Genomic DNA, 26470 nt, shown 5'->3' with positions numbered 1-26470 from the left:
CCGCGTGCTGACGTGCGTCGCGCGAAATGGCGGGTAAACGCGAGAACGCGCGACTATAAATACGAATTTGGGAGAATCGATAAGCGACGCCAGGAAATTGTTTCGCGCGATTCGAAGCTCGATCCGGTATGCACGAATGCACATACATGGAGATCGATTCGCGTGCACGCGTTTCAGGAGGAATCAGTCATTGACGCGGGGACGTGCCGGTCGCGCGGTCCAATCGCCGCCAGGGACGTGGGGAAATTGCCTTATATGGGCAGCGGCGTGCGAACGATCTGTCTGGCGCACACGCGTCGCGACTGCGCGCCGAGTTCTCGCGCGAGACATGTGTACTCGACGCGCGTAACTGCAATGTACCGCGATCATCGATAAAACAGGGCCTATCGAGAGAAAACATCTTCCACATTTATAATCTTATTTGACCAAACTCCAACTACCTTATTCAGAGATTAATTTATCAAATAATGCTCGCGGAGATAAGATGTGTTGTCCAGACACATAGAAAAAGATATGCTTCAAGTATAAAAGGATTGAGGACAATTTTGATTAAGTTGGTTAATTGGAGCTTAATGGATATCCTCAAGTTCCGTGATAGGACAGACTTTTTCGTGGAAGTACAATGAAAAGATAATGCTCGATACAGAAATTATATGCGAAAAATACCGTAACAAAATACATAATTTTTTTGACGAATACAATAATGCACTTAGTAAATCCAAAAAATATAAGATCCGATTGAATAAATATGAAATACGTTCTAATAGTAGCTTAAACACATTCACACACGCACCCACATATACACATGTGTATATATTTTAAATACTGTTAGCTGTATAGTTTATAATATAATTATCTTTGTACATATGAGTGGCATTATGTTTGTTACAAAAAGATCGAGATGTATCTTCGGTAGACAATACACTAAAAAATTTCCAATAAATAACACAATTGCCCGTAGTGGAAACTTATAATTGTTTTTCCGCGAAAAAATTACATTAATAAAAAAACGCACATATTACAAAGATAAAAACTGTTAATATATTACAAACATGGCGCATCGTGCATGCGTGTGGAATTGAATATTACTAGCAAATTATATACATGTATATATAAAATTGTTATGTATGTATATATATACATACATATACAAGCTTATAATTTATAATCTTATCCATTCCTGGTTCCGAGTATTATAAATATAAATATTATTACGCGTCCATTATTTCAGCATTCGATGTGCTAATCCTTCGTACGTTTCATACAAACGATATATTACACAATATAAGGACTGCTTTCTACAGTTTACAATATTTAGTGACGACTACACAATTATTTCTTAAAGACATTTTCTAGGTCAGAAAAAATAATGGCTCGTTAAATGATTAGAAGATCCTAAAGTTTCTTGTCTGTTTCTTGTCCGCTTATAATATAACACACCCTAAATACACATATGTACAATTTCAATAAAAGAAATGTAGAGACATAATAAAGGTGCTTTGTTACAATCATAATATTAATATGATGCCACATTCGTTTTGTACATATTTTCTACATGTCATAATCATAAATACAACTATAAAATACATTTTTCGTACATTTGACACAATTTCTCTGGGGCGACATTAAAATAATAAAAAAAAAGTAAGAAATAGACAATATATTACCTATTTTTAGTTGGCTTCTTAATTTTTTTAAAGAGAATATTGATACGGCTAAAAATATTTCTTGCATTTTTGCATTAATGCATTATTTAATATCTAGAATTTCAAACAATAAAAATTATAATTTCAACGCGTTGAAATATTTACATAGTTTTGCTTTTCTTCGATAGACCATAATAAAATTATATAGACAATAATTTGAGACATTTTAAAATGACAATAAACTGCACATCAACATACAATACATCAACAGTATAATGTAATACGTGCAATTTAAAGATTTAAGTATACCTGATTGATATCAATATAATATTGTTATTCATGTTAATTATGTATTCCATTTTTCGTTAAAATGGCTTAGTAAGATTTTTATTCTATAATATATAACACAAAATCCTATGGAATCAGAGTTAATGCTCATAGACAAACGATATTTTTATTTGTTTGTTTTCTATTTGTAAGAATTTGGCAAATAACTTCATCATTCAATATAAACGTATTTCTTCTCTTCTTTTTTCTTTCTTTCTTATTTAAGTATGTGATATATGGTTGTCCCATGTATACGATGTGTACGGAAAATGTATAATAAAACATAAGATTATATTCTTTTTATAGTACCTAATTTTAGATCATAAGTACTCTTATTATCAAATAATCGTTCTACGTACTCAATCATTACATGTGTAATTATAATTTTGCGTTTGACAATGGCAATGTCGCTATTTGGAATACATAATAGGAACCTATTTGCTGGAACCTTTATAGTTAAAGCCATCTGTAATACGTTGAATGTCATGATGAATGTTGGTGATAGTAATGGATAAAGAATAGCAGCATAATTCACAGCAATAATCTTGATATATCTCACATAAATTATCGTATATCCATAAGTGAATATAACCATTAATCAAATGTCATGTTATAAAATTCTAAAAGTCATCAGGTATCGTATAATTTATTTCGTTCCTTTATTTATTACGTAACTGTAATACAGTACTAGCTATTATTATCTTTCGTATAGAATTAGCAAGCTACCACCATGTTCAACGTATTAAACAGATGGTTTCGCCATTAGTCGTAACATTGTTGTTAAATAACCTAGACTGTCAGTCAATAATTACAAGAATGTATACCTGTTCTTGTCGAATTAAACGGAGCATTCGATAGGTGAGGCGATATCTTTAATTACTACAAGACAACCTCGACAACTTAGCCTTATTATATCTTTACGATATTTAAGATGTATAAACTGTTAGATAAGACCGCGTTTCTTTTTATAATCTTCTAAATTTAACGATCGACGAGGTCCTGTATCCTTGATGTTATTAATGGGCTTCGGTAAAACGCTAACAGGATTGTCTAGAAATGAAATTGGATAATTATATAATTATATATAATTAAGATTATATACAATTATATAATCTTAAATTTATATAAATCACATAAATTATATAAATATATGTACTTTACGTATATAAAATATATCTCGTTTTCCTTGTTAATCGTTGAGCAAAAATTTAAACATAATCATGATATAATTCTGATATATTTTTACAAAACTTACTTGGAATAGGAACTTCCAAATCAATTGTTATATCAAAGTCATGAGCATTGAATAGGTCTTCTGTACTTTGCTTCTTCTTAGATTCCTGTCCATTCTCTTTATCAGCAGCAGACATTGAATCTCCAGCAGGATGAGAATTCGATTTATCATTCACTGGAACTGTCGCTACTACTTCGGACTCATCTTCTGGTTTGTACACCATCCTCGGTTTAGTACTTCGCCTGGTGAATGGATCATCGACCTTCTTACCCTTATTAGCCTTCAGCTCTTCCTGTTATAACATTTAACAATTCGGTTAATCGATTGAAATGTTACAATAAACGGCATATGCTAAACATTACCATTATAGCTTTCTCAGCTTCCTCCACATTTTTCTTTCTGTTGCGATCATTTATGTACGATATACTAGAAATTGTTGCTGTACGCATTTTATCTAGTTCCGATGCGCGCTCTTCCAATTCACTTAATTCTTGATTAAGCCTACTAGCCGTTTCGTCATCTCCCCTGCAATTAGCCGCATCACGTTCTCTCATCAGCTGCGCTTTTTTCATCGCGTAGTTGTAGGGAGTCTGTTTAAATCTCTCTTTTTCGCGTACTATCTTTTCTATGTCTTCCTCTTTGAATTCGTATACCATTGCTTCCTTAATATCTTTCAATTTTTGTTCCACTTCATCGAACGTAGGCGTTGATATTCCTTGTAGTGCACAAGTTTCTTTCCACTTGAAGAATTCGGAATCGGTGAATTCCTGATTCGAGACGAATTCCAATCTGAATACGCGTTCCTGCGCACCATGACGCAATTTCAAACCCTTATTCGTCCTCGTACCGCCAAGCTGATAAATCTTCCCTGTCTCGCATACTCCGCTTATTTCAGCTACTCTGTAGACAGGTTTACCGTTATTGTTGCCGATTCCTATTCTGACAAAGCAACCTCGCACCACTCTGTCAAAGAACGGTAAGTGAACGAATCTCTCCATCTTGTGACGAGACAGTCGAATTTTATTTAAATCCTCCTTAGTACCAATATACACTGGCTTCTTGGGTCTAGCTTTGTTGCTAGTAATTGATCTAAAATAATGATGTAAGATATAAATATTGTATAAATGTATAAAACAGAGGTATTATTTGTCTAAATAAGTAACTTAAAACTTACTTCTTATCGTTGTCCGAATCCGAATCACGACTATCACTGGAGGACGATCTGCGTTGAGATGCTGATTTGGCGACTTCTTCTTCTTCTCCGCTGTCCGATGAGCCACTGTCATCAGAATATATGTCAGATGCCTTAAGTTTCGTCTTGTTTGCGCCACCTTTGTGATCATCTTCCAATTCTTCTTCCTCCATATCCTTCGATTGTTGCTGCTGCTGTTCTATCCTCTGTTTCTCCTTTTCCTCTGTGGAAAAAAATGACATTAAAATATACAAAATGGATTATACAAAAAAGATAAAAAATATATGATAAAAAAAAATACAAAACACCTTACCTCGTTCTTTCTTCTCTTCACGTCTAGCTTTGAGCAATGACATCGCATGAAATTTCTTATCCTGTTTTTCTTCTATTGTCTTTTTGCGATCTTTACTTCTCTCTTTAGGATCTGGTGCCCGATCTATTTTCTGTTTCTCTTCAATACCCTTCTCTTTCTTCTTTGATTCCTTTTGTTTTTTCAATTCTTGTTTCTTGGCCATTCTTAGCTTTTTTTCAATTTCAAATCTTGTCTTCATAATTTCACGTTGTTCAATTCGTTTAAAAATTTCCTGCTCGCGTTCTTTTTCAGTCATTTGAGCAAGTCTAGCTTGATCTTCTGCATCTCCCATAAGTTTATCATCGTAGCCATCATTAAATTCTTCTTGGCTAGAGCTAGAACCACTTGGATCTGAATCTGATACCTCACCTGTCGCAATAAAATAATTATTGTCAATAATTACAATGCTAGCCAAACTAAAGAGAAATTATACACATAAAAAAAATAATAAAGATTTATAAAATAAATTTAATATCCAAATACCTTCTTCTGGTTCGGAAAGTTGTTTAGAAGGTTCCTTTTCACTGGCACTGTCCTCAGAGCTGGACTTTGTCATCTTTCGCTTGCTTCTCTTTCCCGGTGCTTTTTTCTTCTTTGTTTTCCCAGCTTTATTATTCCAATTATCATCGGAATCTGACATGTCCGACTCGTGTTTGATATCCTTCTTAATGGATCCATTATCCTCGTTTGATTGCGAATCATCTTGAGACTTTCCTTTCTTTTTCTTTGCCAGTGACAACAGATCCTGGTAAAGTTAAGATACACGCTCGATTATGAATTACTAATAAAAATGATAAAATAAAAAAAATAACTACTCAATTCCAAACCACCCTGTGTTTTACAGGCTTTGAAAGAAGTTGTAATACATAATTATTTATACATTTATATTTTGTAGAATTTACTATGTAGAAATTTTGTATAATATATATATATAGAAATATTTTTTTATAGATAGATCCTCACAGGATATCTATGAAAGACATTACATAAAGTTTTTTTTTTAATATAAATAATAATATTTAACATTTATATATTTGCCTAAATATTTATATTTTGATATTATAAATAATTTTCTTAGATTTCAAAAATTCTAATTCCTATTCTTATAATACTATTTCTCTATTGTGCATAGGATCTTAGTAATAGTAAAAGAAAGACATATGAAAGGAATATAGCAACTGCCTGATATTCACTACCTGATCTTCATTGTCTTTCACTACCTAATGTTAGACAAATTCTATACTATTGTTGATTGAAATAAAAAGATATATGTATATTCGAAGTTCATGGGGAAAGCAAGAAAGTTTTTCAAATCTAGATTAAAAAAAAAATAGAAGAAATGTTCCTATGCATCAGAGTACATCAACAAAACTGCAGCATAACAGTGTTGGATAATTGTGCAATATATTTTGTGATGGGTTATTTTACCTCAAAATCTTCATTTGTAATTCATATAAATGTACAATTTACGAATACATAAAATATTTATGGGCGTAAATTTTTATTATCAAAAAGCATACAAAGTTGTACATGAGCGTACTTCGCGAGACCCATGCAACTCGTCGTACAACAAAGATCGGAGACAAAATTGTAAACGTCTACGAGAGACGATAGCGAACGCGTGAAGGAACAGTAAAGAAAATCTTTACGCTGAAAAGGTTAGGCTATTTACATTGTCGAGATCCGAGCCGCTTTCCGACGCGCTCCCGCTACTGTCGGAATCTATGAGGGCCTGATGCTTCCTCTTCGGCATTCTCCTGGCGGTGCGTGCCCGTCGACGGAAAGCGTAAACGATAGAATTTCACCGTGCCTCGTACAACACGAAACCCGGAGAATCACTCGAGAGTCGCCATAACGGTCAGAACTTAGATGTACGATCAGAAGCGTGATATAGGGACGGAGTCTCTTGTGAAGATTTTTAATTTAGCAATAGAAAAAAAGAAATTGGTATAAAGTGCGACTGAACGTGTATAAAGAATATCAACAATATTACTGATAAGGTAAGTTGCATATAAAATATAAAAATAAAAATATCACGATAATAGAGGTATCGATAATAGAGGTTATGTTAGTTTTATAGTATAGTTTTATATTTTACATATCAATTTTATATTATAATAAAATGTTTTGCATATATTTTTGTAAACAGAATTGTGCTAATTTTATAAGTACAATTTTTGCAATGTCTGTCAGATTATAAAAACACAATAATTATTGTGCACGTGTGCCTAAGATAATAAAGCATAATTTTTAAGATTCTTTTATTTAGTTTGCAGTTTTCAATTTTAATCATAGTTGAATGGATTTGTATTGTACAACAGCAAAATACAACACAAAATTAAAGGTAATTGAATAAGTGATAATTATTACTTTGTAATTTATTATTGAATTGCAAATATATTATATGACTTTCATTTATCTTTGCAGAGGATTTATCGACTCACAAATTGGTCCGCTACAAATACCAAACAAAGCAGGATATGATACAGCAATAGTTTTAGATTTTTTTAACGTTTTTGATTCCATTAACGCACACACTTTGCGTCCGAAACTCCTTTACTTTGCAGTAACTGAAAATAGCAACATCATGATTTTTGCCATATGCTATTAAATTATTATCCAACATGCGGTATGTAACAAATATGATATTGACACAACATTGAACTTTATAAAAAGAAGCAAAGTCGATTAAAAATATAAAAAATATAAATATTATATTTTATAGCTTTAATAGCACGTTATTTGTCTTAAGTTCTGTCAATACATGTTTCTAAGCATGTTTTTAAAATAAAATATATATAGAATAGTTTTGTCTTTTTATTTGATTATTCCTTAGTATTTAATATAAGTCTCGACTCTCGACTCTCGAGACGTCCTTTCGGCTTTCGGCACGAGATAGCGAAAACAGAAACGAAATATCGCACCGCGAGCGGGACGCAACCACATCCGCGACCATAGGCTGCCACAGGCTGTACGCTGTACGTTACGAGATGGAGCCGCGATGGAGGGACGGAGTCTCGCGTATGCGCGACAACCTGGATTCTAGCAGACGCCTTCAAGCTGGGGCTGGAGTCTGGGATTGGACCAAATTGGACTGGAATTTTTTACTAAGCAAAGCGAAATTTACTCAATTTGAGAGTAGTTTTCGATTAGTCAAATTTTAATTTAATTTATAGGGGTTGATTAATTAATTATTATATGTTAATATTTTTTATTAATAAATTAATTTTATTGGTTTAAATATCTAGTGATTTTCTGTCACCTTTGTTGTCAACCTGTTGGAATGTGGAAAAGAACGGACCGTCTTAACCTCCTTTTGCGAAACTTCAGTCGAACATGGAGAATCGTTCGATATCGAAGAAGCGAAAGGTTAGTAATTTTTAAGAGTTTATGATATATTTGATCTAAAAATACATTTATTACCGCATATATCGCGATCCCGGAAGTTCTCGGAATAATATCTCGTCGAAATTTAGACGACATTTAGCATTTAACGACATTTTCATTTACACGTGGATCTGCACACAATTCCACGTGTCTCGATACAAAACTACTTAAAAATGTATTTTACAATTTTATGGATTCGAAATCTGTCTGTTTTTATGTTCTCCGCAACGTTTCATATTTGATATTTGCATGTTTATGATTTATTTCAAAAAATAAATTTGGAGGTTAAAATGGTGATAGAGATCAAAGATCGGAGTTGCCGATATTAATATTTTTTCCATTTATCTTTAGTTTGTAGGAGACGGTGTCTTCAGGGCCGAGCTGAACGAGTTTTTGACTCGTGAACTCGCCGAGGATGGCTATTCGGGCGTGGAAGTCCGCGTTACGCCAAACCGGACGGAGATCATCTTGCTGGCCACCCACACGCAAAGCGTGCTCGGCGAGAAGGGACGCAGGATCAGAGAGCTCACCTCTGTAGTGCAGAAACGTTTCAACTTTAAGGAGCCGCAGAACGTCGAGCTGTACGCCGAGAAGGTTGCCACGCGTGGCTTGTGCGCCATCGCGCAAGCAGAGTCCCTTCGGTACAAACTGATCGGAGGCCTTGCTGTGCGAAGGTAAATTATAGCTTTATCTTTCATATTAACTGTATCTTACAATTTTTATGGAGCTTTTATTTTTGATCCAGGGCGTGTTACGGTGTCTTGCGTTTCATCATGGAATCAGGTGCCAAGGGTTGCGAAGTAGTTGTCAGTGGTAAGTTGCGTGGTCAGAGGGCAAAATCGATGAAATTTGTCGACGGTCTCATGATACATTCCGGCGAGCCGACTAACGAGTACGTCAACACTGCCACCAGGCATGTGCTTCTTCGTCAAGGTATGATTGCATTGTCGTTTCTTTAATTTTGGTTGGTACTACTTATATTAAACAAGATTTGATATTATAATAATGTTTTATTTATTCTAAATGTTGAAAATGATAAAGTAGAAGAAAAAAATTCTTAAAAATATGGAAACTGTTAGTTGAATTTTTACTCTTTCGTAATCAAAATAATATTAATTTCAGTAAAATCTAAGGCAGAGTTAATTATCAACATAATGCATTTATAAGCTTAATATTTGAACACATGTATCTTTTGCTTTTAATATATGTTCAAAAGTTTATATTTTATAAAATGATCTATGCATTTATATTTTATTTGTAATATGTTTCAGGAGTATTAGGTATCAAGGTTAAAATCATGCTTCCTTGGGATCCCAATGGCAAGAGTGGTCCGAAGAAACCACTTCCAGATTATGTATCTATCGTGGAGCCAAAGGAAGAGGTACCTCCATCTGTTCCGAGTTCTGAGGTGAAGGCGTCCAAAGAGATGCCTCCACCCACTCCTCTCGTCGTGTAATACAATCATTCGAAATACATTTTGAAAGAAAGATGTGTTTTACTAAAAAAAACCTTACATTTTTTTAAATTTGAAACAATGTACCTTAAGACAGTTTAATGAGTTATAATTAATTAATTTTTGCTTATATAATTAATCTATTTTTTTAAGTATAACGTTCAATTGTCAAAAGAAGTTACATTAGGATATTAACAATTAACAAAATTATTTCAATCTTTGAAGTGTTTGATCATGTAACAGGAAAACGTAACTAGACTGGGAACAAGCCGGTGTTCCTGTAGATGTAGATAATCCATAAGCACGGTATGCTCAGGAGTCTCTAAGGACGCGCGAGTCTCTCGTCTTTCTCGCGACGTAATCGTCAGCATAAAATTCCCCTAGAGACGCCGCAGTGTTTTCAATCGCCGCAATTACCACGGAATGTGGTAGCCCGGTCGCCTGGAGCCGGAACGGAGGGGGTGGGAATAATAAAACGTTAGGCGTGTCGGCGTCCGTTTTTTACGCGTACAACGCCGAGCGGCCGCGGTTTTCGCCACGGTACTCGACCGGTCGACTCAGGTTGACCAGGCCGGCAGATTAGGTATTCAGGTTCCACCAGTCCCGACCAGTCGGAATATCGAACAGGCGGAATGTCAAGGGTGCACGTGACCGCGACGCCACGACGCTCCGAGAATGCCTGGACCGTGGACGCGCGGCGATAGCGTACCTGAACCTGAAATACGAGGTCAGAGAGCGGACGTAACGTTTTGTAGCGAGGAATTACGTTGCGCCGCGTATCTCGCACGTTAATACATGTGTCCGTCGTTCGTCCGCGTTCGTAGGAGGGTATGCTCTTGTGGGGTAGCGAGCGGGCGGTAGCCTTTGTCGTGGAATGGAGACGGAGAGCGTGAAGTCCGGGGCTAGCGAGCATAGCCATAGCCACCACAGCAGAAGCTCCCAGAAGCATCATCGATCATCCCACAGCTCGAAGCAGCATCACAGGCAGCATTCTCATCGTACCGCCAGGTACCTGATAAGTTGCGCCTGATCGTCCTTAAGAGATCGGCGTTTCAAGATTTTTCTGGTTGTATATATGCGTCTACTTTTTGCGTTCCACAATTACGCGACTGAATACTAGCGAATTATTTCGTTAGTATAAAAATTGGGGCGACTGCCCAAGATGTCATTTATTTTTTTTTAATCAGCAATTTTCTGTGAGGACAGGAGCAATCGAAGTCAAAGGAAGGAGAGACCGAATTTGGACACTAGCGAAATGGCACCGTTTCAAACGACGGTGAACGTCCGCGGGGATAGCGTGGACAACCTGGGTCAGGAGGTGATCGAGGTGCAGATACTGCCACAGGATGAGAATTGGGGTGAGAACACTACGGCCGTCACTGGCAATACCTCTGACAGATCGGAGTCGACTGAGGACGTGAGCCACTGGCCGAACGAGAACGATGGCACGTTCGGTTCTAGCTGCAATCGCTACGTTGGTCCAATTGTAGCGATGATACTTGGGATAAGCGCCTTCCTCAGTCCTATAGCCATGGTTATTCTGCCTAAACTGGGATTCTTTCCCGACTCGACAACGGTACTGACGATGCAGCAGAAATTGCACCTACTTTCGTGTAATGCCGAGTGCAAGGGCGAACTGCTGGGATTGGCCTTCAAGCTGGTGCTACTGGTTATTGGTAGCTGGGCTGTGTTCCTGCGCCCACGAGCCGCCACTATGCCGCGCATATTTTTGTTCAAGGCGGGAGTGCTGTTGCTCACCACACTGTGCATTTGTACTTATTGGCTTTTTTACGTTGTACAGGTAATAAAATAAAACAATCCTGATTCTCGCGACTATCTTTGCAAATATATACATTGTTATTAAAGTGCCTGTGATACTTTTTCAGGTCACCGAGAGTGCTAAGACTGTTGCCAATGGCGAGATAACAGAGTACAAAAGTTTAGTAAATTACGCGGGTACCCTTGCCAATACGCTCTTGTTTATACACTACACCGCAGTGCTCCTTATTGAAATTCGTCATCTACAGCCTACGTTTTATCTTAAGGTGCGCAAGTGTGTTCTTCACATCACTACTTCAATGACATCTGAAATACATTGTGAAATACATATTTTGCAATTACATACGTGCATTACATGTTGTACTTTCATTTTGTAGGTCGTTAGATCACCGGACGGTGAATCGAGGTCCTATGCGATCGGCCAGTTATCGATACAGAGAGCAGCCGTATGGGTTCTGGAGAGATATTACACGGAGTTTCCGATTTACAATCCGTATTTGGAAAGGCTGCCGGTTTCGAAGTCTGGTAGGAAGCAATCGAGTTTTAAGTTCTATGAGGTCGACGGCGGAGTGACCGGCGGTATGCAGTCGCGCGGCGGTAGCGGAGACCGGGCGGTTCTGGCGGCACAGGCGCGTCGCCGCGACTCGAGTCACAATGAGCGCTTTTATGAAGAGCACGATTACGAGCGACGAGTACGAAAGCGCCGCGCAAGGCTCATCACCGCTGCGGAGGAGGCGTTCGCGCATATCAAACGTTTGCACTCCGAAGTGGAGTCTGCACCAAATCCCGGGCCGATGGACCCTATGGAAGCCGCGCAAGCGGTATTTCCTTCTATGGCGAGAGCTCTGCAAAAGTACTTGAGAATCACTCGGCAACAACCGCGTCACTCGGTAGAATCTATCTTGAACCGACTCGCTCGATGTTTGGCCCAGGACGCGGCGCCGCGCGCCTTCTTGGAACCATTCTTCGCCGCAAGCCCGGTTCTATCAAATGAGAAAGAAAGACAAAAGCGATCACATCATTGGGCATTGGTATGTGAAGGCGAGCTACCCTCTCGCTCGATTGCTAACGGTTGTGAGTTTCAGTTGAGGCAGGGCGAAGTAGCGCTTCTGTGTACGGCATACAGATTGCCACACTTTAATCTCACCGAACAATTAGCACATCCCAAATCGAATAAGTTTCTTCTGCGATTGAATTCAGAAACCTCTGTTTAAGATAAAGGAATAAGTCTTATCTTCCGATGCAGATGAAATTAAACTTCTTTTAAATATCTCCAAGACAAATATGCTTGAAAAGATTTAGCACAAATGACATTTTAGATGAGATGATGTTTAATACAAAGTTTTTTTTGTGACAGGAATATTATTAGAAACTTTATTTTGTACTGAAAACATGACATTGTAGATACTAAATTTCATGTAGCAAATATTTTTTAATCGTTATTTTGATTAAATTTCATTTGGTTCAAAAATTCTTCGCAGAATTTTCATAAAATTGAAAAATAAATCTTATCATCTAAAACTTGTTTCACTAAGCATGGATTGTACAACTGTAAGTTGTAAGTATTTAGAGATTTTTAAATAGACTGAGAGAAGCACAGAACAGAAAGAGATAGGAATAATTTTCCATCACTTTCTTAACAACTTCATGACATTAATAAGTGATACATACTTCTCAACATATTTTCAGGAAACTATTACGGGGTAATAATTAGTTTGTACTATAATATAAAATACTCAGTTTTTTTTTATCTTTAAAACATGCGCACACGCGTACATACATTTATTTATTCCATTGCATATCATGATTTGTATATATGCACACCTTAAATATATCTAAATTGATTTTTAATGTGTATATATACACATACTTTTATTTTTTAAGGCAAAATATAGATTACAGATAATATTAAAATGGTTTGCCTACAGTCAAGCATACAATAAATATTGGGTCTATTTGGACTTATAATTTCGCTTTTGTATTTTTGAATAAGTATATATGATAAATTTTTTATTTTATTATATATACAACTTTTTTTAAAATAATACTAGTACATTGATTTAGAAAAAAAATAAAGAATACTTTTCTGTTCTAGAACAGAGACAAGTATAGAATATGTTTCTAATCTATTACCTTACAAATGTATTTTATACATTTCCGAAAGTTTGCAAGAAGGAATCTGAACAATTCTGAAGAATCCAATGGATAAGGGTTTTAATGATTAAATATTTATACTGATATATTTACATTAATTCTTATACATTCCTTAGTTTGATAAACCGATACTTGTAATATCGTACTTACACGAAGGAGATATGCTTTAAATATATAAAATTCATATGTATGTGTTCATACGTATATATGCACATATAGCAGCACACGCGATTTATACATTTTATTGTTAAGGGAAAAATATAGGATTCATATCTTGGTATCTTGTGTTCTGCAATGTAACAGTACGCACAGTAAACACATATACTTGATATTTATAGTTTTAATTTTTGTATTTCAACGTTTTTTTATATTATTTTACTTTGATATAGTATTTACTTAGTATGTAGATATACATACACACGAATGATGAACGAATTACTATATTATAAAAGATTCCAATACAATTTATTGGATCTGTTAAGTTTGTTCTCCTCAATGTTCATGCAAAACATTTCTGCGTTGTGATTAGATAAGAATTATGATCTATCGATAATTTATATATCTATATACATGCTGTGCGCGTATAAATTATCCTTTTTTGTTTACTCTTAAATGTTGGCTAATAATACAGAAAGAGCATTAGAAAAATGCTTTACGCACAAATAAAGTTTGAAAATAATTTTATATACTAGTCAAATTTTTTTTCATCAAACTGTTTTATCACAGTTTTTCGTCTTCCTGTTTAATTCATAGCTATTGTAATGATTATTCAGCACAAACATTTACGAGTAAATTGTGAAAGTAATTTTAAACGTGAATAATTAAATTTGTGGATCATATATAATAATATAATTTAATAATTAAAACTCATTAATTACATATCTCTTGACGCGTATCTCTATGCGGATTTAAGCATATTATTTGATAATCAGATATAAATTTACGTATTCTTTAATATGTATATAGTAAACAGAAATTCTATAATTGGATATATATGTATATATTCGTACAAATCTTTTATCATTGGACTAATAGACGACGATAAATTACAAGTCTAATAATGGAAAAAAGTGAGATTTTTATATTGAGAAATAATTAACATTGTTGAATTTCTTTATCACATTCGGAGATTATATGACTTCATCGTCGTAATAAGATTAATAAAAAAAGTAAAAGCGTAAATTTTCTATGAGGACATGAGCTTTCCAAGAAAGCGTACAGTTTATAATAAGCACACGTATTTTTATGCTTGTATAATTTTTTCACCGATATCGTACGCTTCGCTACATTTGTAAATTGTACAAGATGAAAGTAAAAAACATCTGTAATTTTTTTAGACTGTGCTAGTTCGAAGCATCTTGACTTAAAAAACATTGGATTTAAATTGAGGAGATTAATATAATTTGTTTGTAACTTGAGATTCTTATGAGTATGTATTTTTTTTCACTGACGTGAGCTTTTGCTATGAATGTCTTTTTTTATTTATGTGTGCTCGTGATGACTGTGTACTATTTGAAAGATAAAATATACATTTTAATGTATAAAATAAAATCTTTTTTATGAAAACTCCTTCCTTTCGTTTCCAAATTCCAAAATTTTGTTTGAAAGAATTGTTGCAATTTCTCCAGTACAGTATTAGATATAATAAACAATAAATTATGTATAATAATAAAAACATTAAAAATATAATTTATAATAAAATGATTAAAAAGAAGTTTATATATTGGAAGAATATATTGTATTGAATGTATAAAAAAATTGTAATAAAGAATTAATAGATACGCTTACACATGTAAAGTGACACATATATACACACACGCGCGTACACTCGCGCGCACGCGTGTGTGTGTGTGCAAACTAAAATAAATATGTATCAAAATAAAATTTTGTTTTGAGAAAAATTCAAAATTTTAATTAACCGATGTTTTTAATTAAGATCAAAAGGTAGATCTGAATAAAGACTTTATTTATGTATGTATTGTATATTTACCGCAAATATTAAAAAACGTCAAACGTATATTTGAACAAGTGCTTTGACATATTATTTCACATATAAAAGTTATGTGTATAAAATTTTTTGAATACATCATCGATGTGAGATTGTGTAACATCGATGTGTGATAGTGTTAATGTCTTATCATATCACTTCAAATCTTTCCATGATATATTAATGAACTTGCATATAAAGGCTTTTCTGTGAAGAAAATTCTTTGGTCTTCACTGGAACAGTGCTGTGTAATTTCGGTAAAAAATACTATTTGCTTCTTTGAAGCATTATAGTATCACTATGCAGATATATCATTTCTTAATGTAAGTTTTATTAATATATAATATTTATTTCTAATATAGTAATATTAAACACATATGTATGTTATTAATAATAAATTGTGATATTATAAATTGCTGTTAAAAATATGTCTTACTCTAACATTATGTGCCCACACACGTATTAAATATTAACATATATAACATTTTTAATATGTTATTCAGGATAATTAATTCAGAAAACTATTTAACGAACTATTACTAAATCTAACTATTACTAAATTCTTCGTAACTTTATATTGTACTTTTTATATAAACTAGAACATTACAAGCGCGCGCGCTATTTGACTTTTTACTTTAAAAATAATAATAATTGCAATTTGATTTTCTCTATCTTTTGTTTACATTAATCAAACGTCTTCTGCAATTTTAAATAAAAAAATGTAAAGTTTAATTATACATACATACCTACATACCTACCTACATACATACATACCAACATACATACCTACTTGCATACTTACTGCTATCTAGCTACCTAGCTACCTAGCTACATATTTATCTAGTTACGCTCGCTCGTTTGCTCCCTCTCTTCCACCTTTTTTCACTTACTCACTCACACACTCAGTCACTCACTGGCTCACTCCTCGCTCACTCCTCGCTCACTCGCTCACTCCTCGTTCACTCGTCGCTCACTCGCCAGCTCGCTCACGCGCTCACTCCTCGCTCACTCGCCAGCTCGCTCACTCGCTCACTCCTCGCTTACTTCTCGCTCACTCACTTGCTCATTCCTGGCTCACTCCTGGCTCACTCCTGAATCACTCCCGGCTTACTCCCGGCTCACTCCTCGCTCACTCCCGGCTCACTCCTCGCTCACTCCTCGCTCACTCCTGGCTCACTCCTGGCTCACTCCCGGCTCACTCCCGGCTCACTCCCGGCTCACTCCCGGCTTACTCCCGGCTCACTCCTCGCTCACTCCCGGCTCACTCCCGGCTCACTCTCGGCTCACTCCTCGCTCACTTACTCGCTCACTCCTGGCTCACTCCCGGCTCACTCCCGGCTTACTCCCGGCTCACTCCTCGCTCACTCCCGGCTTACTCCCGGCTCACTCTTGGCTCACTCCTGGCTCACTCCCGGCTCACTCCCGGCTCACTCCCGGCTCACTCCTCGCTCACTCCCGGCTCACTCCTCGCTCACTTACTCGCTCACTCCTGGCTCACTCCCGGCTCACTCCTGGCTCACTCCCGGCTCACTCCCGGCTCACTCCTCGCTCACTCCCGGCTCACTCCTCGCTCACTTACTCGCTCACTTCTGGCTCACTCCCGGCTCACTCCTCGCTCACTTACTCGCTCACTCCTGGCTCACTCCCGGCTCACTCCCGGCTCACTCCTCGCTCACTCCTCGCTCACTCCTCGCTCACTCCTGGCTCACTCCTGGCTCACTCCCGGCTCACTCCCGGCTCACTCCTCGCTCACTCCTGGCTCACTCCCGGCTCACTCCCGGCTCACTCCCGGCTCACTCCTCGCTCACTCCCGGCTCACTCCCGGCTCACTCCCGGCTCACTCCTCGCTCACTTACTCGCTCACTCCTGGCTCACTCCCGGCTCACTCCCGGCTCACTCCCGGCTCACTCCTCGCTCACTCCCGGCTCACTCCCGGCTCACTCCCGGCTCACTCCTCGCTTACTTACTCGCTCACTCCTGGCTCACTCCCGGCTCACTCCCGGCTCACTCCTGGCTCACTCCCGGCTTACTCCCGGCTCACTCCTCGCTCACTTTCGGCTTACTCCCGGCTCACTCTTGGCTCACTCCTCGCTCACTCCTGGCTCACTCCTGGCTCACTCCCGGCTTACTCCCGGCTCACTCCTCGCTCACTCCCGGTTCACTCCTTGCTCACTCCTCGCTCACTCCCGGCTCACTCCCGGCTCACTCCTCGCTCACTTACTTGCTCACTCCTGGCTCACTCCCGGCTCACTCCCGGCTCACTCCCGGCTCACTCCTCGCTCACTCCCGGCTCACTCCCGGCTCACTCCCGGCTCGCTCACTTACTCGCTCACTCCTGGCTCACTCCTGGCTCACTCCCGGCTCACTCCCGGCTCACTCCCGGCTCACTCCCGGCTCACTCCCGGCTCACTCCCGGCTCACTCCTCGCTCACTCCCGGCTCACTCCTCGCTCACTTACTTGCGGCTCACTCCCGCTCACTTCACTCGGCTCACTCCTCGCTCACTCCCGGCTCACTCCTGGCTCACTCCCGGCTCACTCCTCGCTCACTTACTCGCTCACTCCTGGCTCACTCCCGGCTCACTCCTGGCTCACTTCCGGCTCACTCCCGGCTCACTCCCGGCTCACTCCCGGCTCACTCCTCGCTCACTCCTGGCTCACTCCCGGCTCACTCCCGGCTCACTCCTCGCTCACTCCCGGTTCACTCCCGCTCACTCCCGGCTCACTCCCGCTCACTTACTCGCTCACTCCTGGCTCACTCCCGGCTCACTCCCGGCTCACTCCTCGCTCACTCCCGGTTCACTCCCGCTCACTCCCGGCTCACTCCTCGCTCACTTACTCGCTCACTCCTGGCTCACTCCCGGCTCACTCCCGCTCACTCCTGGCTCACTCCCGGCTTACTCCCGGCTCACTCCTCGCTCACTCCCGGCTCACTCCCGGCTCACTCCTGGCTCACTCCTCGCTCACTCCCGGCTCACTCCTCGCTCACTCCCGGCTCACTCCCGGCTCACTCCCGGCTCACTCCCGGCTCACTCCTCGCTCACTTACTCGCTCACTCCTGGCTCACTCCCGGCTCACTCCTGGCTCACTCCCGGCTTACTCCCGGCTCACTCCTCGCTCACTCCCGGCTTACTCCCGGCTCACTCCCGGCTCACTCCTCGCTCACTCCTGGCTCACTCCTGGCTCACTCCCGGCTCACTCCCGGCTCACTCCTCGCTCACTCCCGGCTCACTCCCGGCTCACTCCCGGCTCACTCCCGGCTCACTCCCGGCTCACTCCTCGCTCACTCCCGGCTCACTCCCGGCTCACTCCCGGCTCACTCCCGGCTTACTCCTCGCTCACTCCTGGCTCACTCCCGGCTCACTCCCGGCTCACTCCTCGCTCACTTACTCGCTCACTCCTGGCTCACTCCCGGCTCACTCCTGGCTCACTCCCGGCTCACTCCTCGGCTCACTCACTTCACTCCCGCTCACTCCCGGCTCACTCCCGCTCACTCCCGGCTCACTCCCGCTCACTTACTTGCTCACTCCTGGCTCACTCCCGGCTCACTCCCGGCTCACTCCCGGCTCACTCCTCGCTCACTTACTCGCTCACTCCTGGCTCACTCCCGGCTCACTCCCGGCTCACTCCTCGCTCACTCCTGGCTCACTCCCGGCTCACTCCCGGCTCACTCCCGGCTCACTCCCGGCTCACTCCCGGCTCACTCCTCGCTCACTCCTCGCTCACTCCTGGCTCACTCCCGGCTCACTCCCGGCTCACTCCTCGCTCACTCCCGGTTCACTCCCGGCTCACTCCCGGCTCACTCCTCGCTCACTTACTCGCTCACTCCTGGCTCACTCCCGGCTTACTCCCGGCTCACTCCTTGCTCACTCCCGGTTCACTCCCGGCTCACTCCCGGCTCACTCCTCGCTCACTTACTCGCTCACTCCTGGCTCACTCCCGGCTCACTCCCGGCTCACTCCTGGCTCACTCCCGGCTTACTCCCGGCTCACTCCTCGCTCACTCCCGGCTTACTCCCGGCTCACTCTTGGCTCACTCCTCGCTCACTCCTGGCTCACTCCTGGCTCACTCCCGGCTTACTCCCGGCTCACTCCTCGCTCACTCCCGGTTCACTCCCGGCTCACTCCCGGCTCACTCCTCGCTCACTCCCGGCTCACTCCCGGCTCACTCCCGGCTCACTCCTGGCTCACTCCCGGCTCACTCCCGCTCACTCCCGGCTCACTCCCGGCTCACTCCTCGCTCACTCCCGGCTCACTCCCGGCTCACTCCTCGCTCACTTACTCCCACTCCTGGCTCACTCCCGGCTCACTCCCGGCTTACTCCCGGCTCACTCCTGGCTCACTCCCGGCTCACTCCCGGCTCACTGCCCGGCTCACTTACTCCGCTCACTCCTCGCTCACTCCGGGATCAGTACTCCCTGGCTCACTCCGCTTACTCCCGGCTCACTTACTCGCTCACTTCCTGGATTCACTCCCGGCTCACTCTTGGCTCACTCCTCGCTCACTCCTGGCTCACTCCCGGCTTACTCCCGGCTCACTCCTCGCTCACTCCCGGTTCACTCCCGGCTTACTCCCGGTCATCATGCTCACTCCCGGCTTCACTCCCGGCTCACTCCCGGCTCACTCCTCGCTCACTTACTCGCTCACTCCTGGCTCACTCCCGGCTCACTCCCGGCTTACTCCCGGCTCACTCCTGGCTCACTTCCGGCTTACTCCCGGCTCACTTTTCGCTCACTCCCGGCTCACTCTTGGCTCACTCCTCGCTCACTCCCGGCATACTCCCGGCTCACTCTTGGCTTACTTCTCGCTCACTTCTCACTTACTCCTCACTCACTCTCATTCACTCACTCACTCACTCCTCACTCACTCCTCACTCACTCCTTACTCACTCCTCACTCACTCACTCACTCACTTACTCTCACTTACTCTCACTCACTCTCACTCACTCACTCTTCACTTACTCTCATTCAGTCACTCACTCACTCCTCACTCACTCCTCACTCAATTAAATGTATTTTTGTTTCTTAAAAAAATTTACAGAGCCTTTTTGCTAGCTGTAACGTGTTCACATACAGCTCCAAGCAATTATGATACAAATGAAGATTATAAATTGTGTACCACGCAAGATTGTGTAAATGAAGGTACATGTTTACATTTTTGTCATTTAATTATTTCATAGATTATTTGGTGTTTAAACATTATTCTTTCACGATGTTTATAAATTTTTCTTTTACGATGTATTATATATTATCCAGTTTGATTTATCTTATAAGTTATTTCTTGTAGCGTCAAGGATCTCAGATTATATTGATCGTACGATCGATCCTTGCGATAATTTTTACAAATTTGCCTGTGGCGAATGGATAAAAAATAATCCGGCAAATATGTCGTATCCAAGAATCAGCTCGCTGTCGATTATCAGTCAGAAAACGTCAGAAAAAATTAAAGGTACAATATCATTTAACTATTATTTATTAGAAATTAGCACGTATTGTATAAATAAAAATATTTCAATTATTAATTTGATTGCTATACGCTATAATTTTAAGCTTGTGTACAATTAATTGTTTCTTTATTCAGAAATCATGGAAGATGCTTCCAAATCAGATGACACGGTTTCCTTGAAAAAAGCGAGAAAGCTATATGACATGTGTATGGATAGCGGTATGTATAATCGGTTATGGGTTATAAAGAACATATTAAAACAAATTCTTTTCTTCAAAATAAAAAAAATTTTAATGTTGGAAATGCAAGTAAAAGAGGTAATTAAGTAACTTTGGTTTTTAGAGGAACTCAAGAAAATCGGTATCAGTGCCCTGAGCAAAGTTGTGCAGAAGAATGGCGGGTGGCCAATGACAATGTCCTCTAGGGAATGGAAACGGAAGGGATATAAAATGTGGCAACAAGTTAGCGACATTTTGCAGGCTAATATGTTCGACAATGGCCTTTATGGAATAGCAGTGTCGGTGGATGATAAAAATTCCGACACTAACGCCATTGTGGTACGTGTATTATTTAAAACTTCAAAATATATGTTACTGTTATAAAATTATTTATGGATGTATTTTTTATAATAGTAATTGTAAATATTTTTATTTGTTGAAAAAAGAAAAAGATTTGGAAAATGAGGCGATAAAAGAAATATTTTTGCATAGAATTAATGTTTTTCAGATTATGGAGCCTAACTTTTACGCTCCACGCGACATCCTAATCAGTTTCGAAAAAGATCTTATGGAGAAGATGTCCTATAAATCCTATATCGAAACAGTTGCGAGTATTTTTGTAGAGGATAGCGGTGCGTACATCAAGGATAAGACGCTCAGTCAGGATGCGCTTGACATCGTGGATTTTGAGATTGAATTGGCAAAGGTTGTTATTATAATCACCGTACATTGAAATTCTCATTTTCAAATTTTGCTTTAAAATTGGAATGATAAACATATATCCAACTCTTCTGTTTCATAAATTAAATTTTTTTTTAGGATTTATTTTTTATTGGCTTAATCTTATTATATCACTAGAAATATTTATAATAATTTACAAAAAGAACTTTATTTATTGTTTTATTTTAAAAAGAGGAATTTATTTTGTTTAATGAGACATCAGAAATCAATTATGCCAATTATGTTAATGTGTTATTCTATTTTTGTTTGTTTTAACATCCACAGCTGACATTAAGTCTCGAAGACAGTAGAGATGTCGACAAAATCTACAACCCGTTAACTATCAAAGAATTGCAACATGCGTATGATGAGCAAAGGCCTAAAATAAGGAGCAAGGTCGGTTAGAATTTTATATATTTAATTATTAATCAAATTATGCATTATTTATTGTATTTATATTATTTTCTTGCACTTCTTTTTTTATTGCAGATAAACTGGCTTCATAACATTCAGAAACTTTTTGCGCCAGAAAAAATTAAGATCAAATCATCTGAGAAGCTTATCGTTCAAGCGTATAAGTATCTTACTTTGCTGGTACCTTTATTGGAACGAACGCCGAGTCGTACTATCAGTAAGAATATTTACGGCAGTTCTATATGAAAAGGTGTCACGAATTCTCGGGCAAAGTTCTCACAATAACGTAATTTACTTACAGTAAACTACATGCAATGGAATGTAATCAGAACATTGTTACCTTACACCGAACGTACGGAAGAAATTGCTGTTCAACTTGCCGCTCAGTTCAAAAATAAGAAACCAGAGTTCTTGAGGTAATTAATTAATCACATTCGCTATAAATATATTCTACTACTTGTTTTCACGTGAATATTACGTTTAACTTTATTTGCATTCTTAACAATTGCTTATGTTTTATTATAATTTTTTACTCAGAAATTGTTAAGTTTGTCTCTTCAAAATTTGTCATATATTTTTTCCTTAGAAGAGTGTAAATGTTAATTAAACTGATACTAATTAAATGAATTTACTTTATCAAGGTGGAAGAAATGCTTGCAGAAGGAAGCCAACTTACACAAGGCTATCTCACAAGAGTATGCCAAGAGATATGTACAACTCGAGAGTAAAAAAGAAGTAAGTTGTAATATTAGTACACAGAAAAAACACAAATAGAAACAAAACTGTTCAAATTTTGTGTAACTTTCGATGAATTATTTACTTCAGATTAGCGAAATGATTACGGATATAGCAAATGTCGTTCGCGAACAAATCACAGCGTCTACTTGGATGGACGAACCTACAAAAAACGTGTCTCACGAGAAATTAAAAAGCATGAGGAAGCAAATCCTTATCCCCGATTGGTACAGTAACGAAGCTATTGATAAGTATTACGATGGTGTAAGTATACTGATAATGATAATATTTTATGAATACCTAAGCAATAAATATAAAAAATAATATTCGGCTTTTATTTTTAAAAAATAATATTTTTATAAAAAATTGTTATTACAAGTATGTTTGTCTCTTTCTCTCTCTATTGTCAATAATTTGATTAAAAAATTATAATTTTAAAGTTATGTGCGTTTGTTTTAGTTAACACTCACTTCGGAATATCTTGAAAGTGCAATAAATGTGTTTAAATTCGAATTCAGGAAAGTTTTAAACAAACTGCGTCAACCTGTCGACAAAACCGAGTAAGGCTTCCTCAATCCTTCTTTAGTTTAATATTATCTATATATGTATATTAAATAAGTAAAGTAATTGTAATAGAACAGTACACAAAACTTTTACAATTATAACTTTATTTTTTATAGGTGGCTTATGGAACCGACAATTGTAAACGCTTATTACAATCCACCTGGCAACGAAATTGGTGAAATTTAAAAACATCTGTATTTTCTTTACTTTACGCAGTTCTGACGATCGGAATTAACTTTTTAACTTGTTTTTTTTTAGTTATCCCTGCTGCTATAACGCAAAATCCTGTATACGATGAAAATCGTCCAGCGTAAGTAATTATGTGATTGTAGACGATGTGAATTTATGCGAATATGTATTCATTTCAGTTCGGAGATAAATAATTCATATAATTATTGTTTTCTAAAAATTAATTGATTTTATTGAAATAGATTGCACATATATTCTATTTACATTTAACATCACATACAGTTAAAATTCTATTAAAAGTATAATTATACATGTGTCATTATTTTAAATTTAAATTTAAATTTTTTATGTGATTGTCTTTATGCAAAATTTTTTGAATTTTCAACTTGTATAATTTTTCAATAGATTCATGAACTATGGAGGCTTAGGAGTCGTTGTCGGACACGAAATAAATCACGGTTTCGATAATTCTGGTAATTTTTGATTGACATTTTTGCCAAAATATCATGTATAAATGTATACATATACATATAATGTATGTTTTACAGGTCGTAAGTACGACAAAGATGGCAATGCCGTAGAATGGTGGACAGAGTCAACTATCGAGAAATACGAGAAATTAGCACAATGCTTTGTTGATCAGTACAATAGTTATTTGGTGCCAGGCTTGGAAGACTCAGGCGTTCATGTGAGCAATTGTGTATAATAAGAAAAATTCAAATTTATTGAATACATAAAAGATATAATTAAATATATTATTATAAATTTGCCAGAAGCAAATAACAATCACGTTTAGCTGAAATCAATTCTGATCTTTCTAGATTAAAATTTATTTTAGTTTTATTTTCTACGTCTTTTGATCCTTTACAAATCTTGAAACTCGTATTTTACGCTGCTTAAAACTTTTTTTGCTCTTGGAAATATTTTTTCTTTGAATGAACGTTGAAATTTGGCAGGTAAATGGACAATTGTCACTAGGTGAGAACATTGGTGATTCCGCTGGTATTGTAGCTGCGTATTATGCGTATAAGAACAGAAAAGCGAGACTAAACGAGCCTGAGTTGAGATTGCAAGGATTGGAGGATTACAATGACGATCAAATTTTCTTTATGGGTTTTGCGCAGGTAAGTATTGCAATATGGAAACCATATCGGAAATATTGTTCGACAGATGATCAGTGTAAATAGAAAATAGGAGTTATCATTAATGTTTAAACTCTTTCAGTCCTTCTGTCAAAATGCTACGCCGCAACAAATACGATTGCTCCAGATGGATGAACATCCCATGCCAGAAACGAGAGTACGGGGCAGTTATTCGAACTTCCCTGAATTTTCTAAAGCTTACAATTGCCCGGCAGGAAAGGGAATGAACCCGGATAAGAAATGTAGTTTGTGGTAACAGGACGATGAATCAATCATATGTGAAATTGTATATGCGAATAATTATACAGCTTAAAATTTTTATCTGGCCGAAGTAAACGATCTATTTGTAAAATATATTGTAAAAATAGTGTAAAAATATAGTGCATATATTAATTGTATATATAACATATATCCTAGTATATAGTTAATAAAAAATGCAAATTACGTTAAGTTTTTAACATTAATTGATAAATAAAGTATATATCGTATGAAAATGGTAGAATGTATATGTCTAGGAGTTATAAAAGGTAAGGTTTGTTTTAACGTTTTTATTTTATCTTTTCTTATATGTATATATATAATAATATATAAAGCAAGTTATCTCTGCAAGTAATATTTATACACTGACAATTATTAATTGTTTTTATTGTTATAATAATTGCACGTAAAAAAAGATTCATTTCTTAAAAGACTAACCAATTAGATTTAAATACAATAAATTTTCAATGACTTATAAGTATAAATATATTTTATTTCTTTATTATATACTAAATGGCATGTGTTACAAAATTATGATTTAGAAATTAAGTGACTAAAATAAGCGGCTTATAAAGCAAGTAAATTATTATCATTTGTGCTATTATCATTAATTATTTAACTTATAAAAGCTTATTATTTATTATTATTATAAATTTTAATACTCTTTTAACACTCTTAAATTTTTTCAACGTCGATTATTATTTTTTTAAACTGGACGAAACAATATAAGTATACGAGCAAACATGTACATGTTTATATAATTTTTTAAGATAAGGAAAAATCAATTATCTAAAATATAGACTGCAATAAAGACATTGTCTCATTACATGTCATTATGTTACCATAAACAATTTATATCTATTTTGATAATATTTTGCTCTTATTAGAATGCAAATTATTTTCTTATTAAAATTTACAAAATTATTACTTTAACAATAGATCTATGTATATAAAAATAAAACTACAATAAAAAACAATGTAAAGATATAAAAATATAAGAAAAGAGTCCTATCTAAATCAACACCACATCACAGTGATAGCCTGATGTATGCTCGGAATTTTTTTTTCTTTTATAAGCAAATTAAAATTTGCATAGATGTTCAGAAGAAATCTTCCCTCCCACGGGTACGACCTTGTCGTGGTGGGAGGGCTCAGTACCCCGAGGGTTTGAATACCTGTGGGGGAAGCTAACTGTACCCATTGCACTTATTACGCCGTCGTAAAATTGTGGTTTGTCGCGCCGCGTTAACGCGATTCGGGAGTGCCGACCGATTGAA

General features: G+C 38.0%; 4 protein-coding genes across 4 annotated transcripts; 3 read left to right on the top strand and 1 right to left on the bottom strand.

The window, feature by feature from the left end:
- Positions 1-636: 636 nt before the first annotated feature.
- LOC105837090 (RNA polymerase-associated protein Rtf1) lies at positions 637-7763 on the bottom strand. Its single transcript, XM_028194011.2, has 8 exons — positions 7600-7763; positions 6424-6596; positions 5235-5496; positions 4713-5120; positions 4382-4622; positions 3570-4296; positions 3229-3499; positions 637-3023 (listed from the first exon to the last, which is right to left on the bottom strand). The coding sequence occupies exons 2-8, from the start codon at positions 6502-6504 to the stop codon at positions 2917-2919; spliced, it is 2097 nt and encodes a 698-aa protein (XP_028049812.1). The 5' UTR covers positions 6505-6596; positions 7600-7763; the 3' UTR covers positions 637-2916.
- Positions 7764-7968: 205 nt separating this feature from the next.
- On the top strand, positions 7969-9625 carry LOC105834357 (40S ribosomal protein S3). The gene is made up of 4 exons (XM_012676773.3): positions 7969-8120; positions 8490-8812; positions 8884-9071; positions 9410-9625. Exons 1-4 carry the CDS (start codon positions 8088-8090, stop codon positions 9592-9594), a joined length of 729 nt encoding a protein of 242 aa, XP_012532227.1. The 5' UTR covers positions 7969-8087; the 3' UTR covers positions 9595-9625.
- Positions 9626-9762: 137 nt separating this feature from the next.
- Positions 9763-15070, top strand: LOC105834359 (vang-like protein 1). Its single transcript, XM_012676774.3, has 5 exons — positions 9763-10318; positions 10416-10599; positions 10798-11392; positions 11478-11636; positions 11748-15070. Exons 2-5 carry the CDS (start codon positions 10466-10468, stop codon positions 12582-12584), a joined length of 1725 nt encoding a protein of 574 aa, XP_012532228.1. The 5' UTR covers positions 9763-10318; positions 10416-10465; the 3' UTR covers positions 12585-15070.
- A 150-nt stretch (positions 15071-15220) lies between these two features.
- On the top strand, positions 15221-25955 carry LOC105834356 (endothelin-converting enzyme 1). Its single transcript, XM_036293124.1, has 18 exons — positions 15221-15834; positions 20549-20649; positions 20795-20956; positions 21089-21172; positions 21296-21510; positions 21680-21877; positions 22177-22287; positions 22381-22522; positions 22607-22721; positions 22947-23040; positions 23131-23304; positions 23500-23600; positions 23721-23779; positions 23863-23914; positions 24199-24266; positions 24342-24481; positions 24750-24917; positions 25018-25955. Exons 1-18 carry the CDS (start codon positions 15812-15814, stop codon positions 25189-25191), a joined length of 2181 nt encoding a protein of 726 aa, XP_036149017.1. The 5' UTR covers positions 15221-15811; the 3' UTR covers positions 25192-25955.
- Positions 25956-26470: the final 515 nt, after the last annotated feature.

The sequence above is a fragment of the Monomorium pharaonis genome, chromosome 10 (genome assembly GCF_013373865.1).
Source record: "Monomorium pharaonis isolate MP-MQ-018 chromosome 10, ASM1337386v2, whole genome shotgun sequence".
Taxonomy (NCBI): Eukaryota; Metazoa; Arthropoda; class Insecta; order Hymenoptera; family Formicidae; genus Monomorium; species Monomorium pharaonis.
Note: the sequence above shows the minus strand (reverse complement) of the source record. Positions and strands in the feature narration are given on the sequence as shown.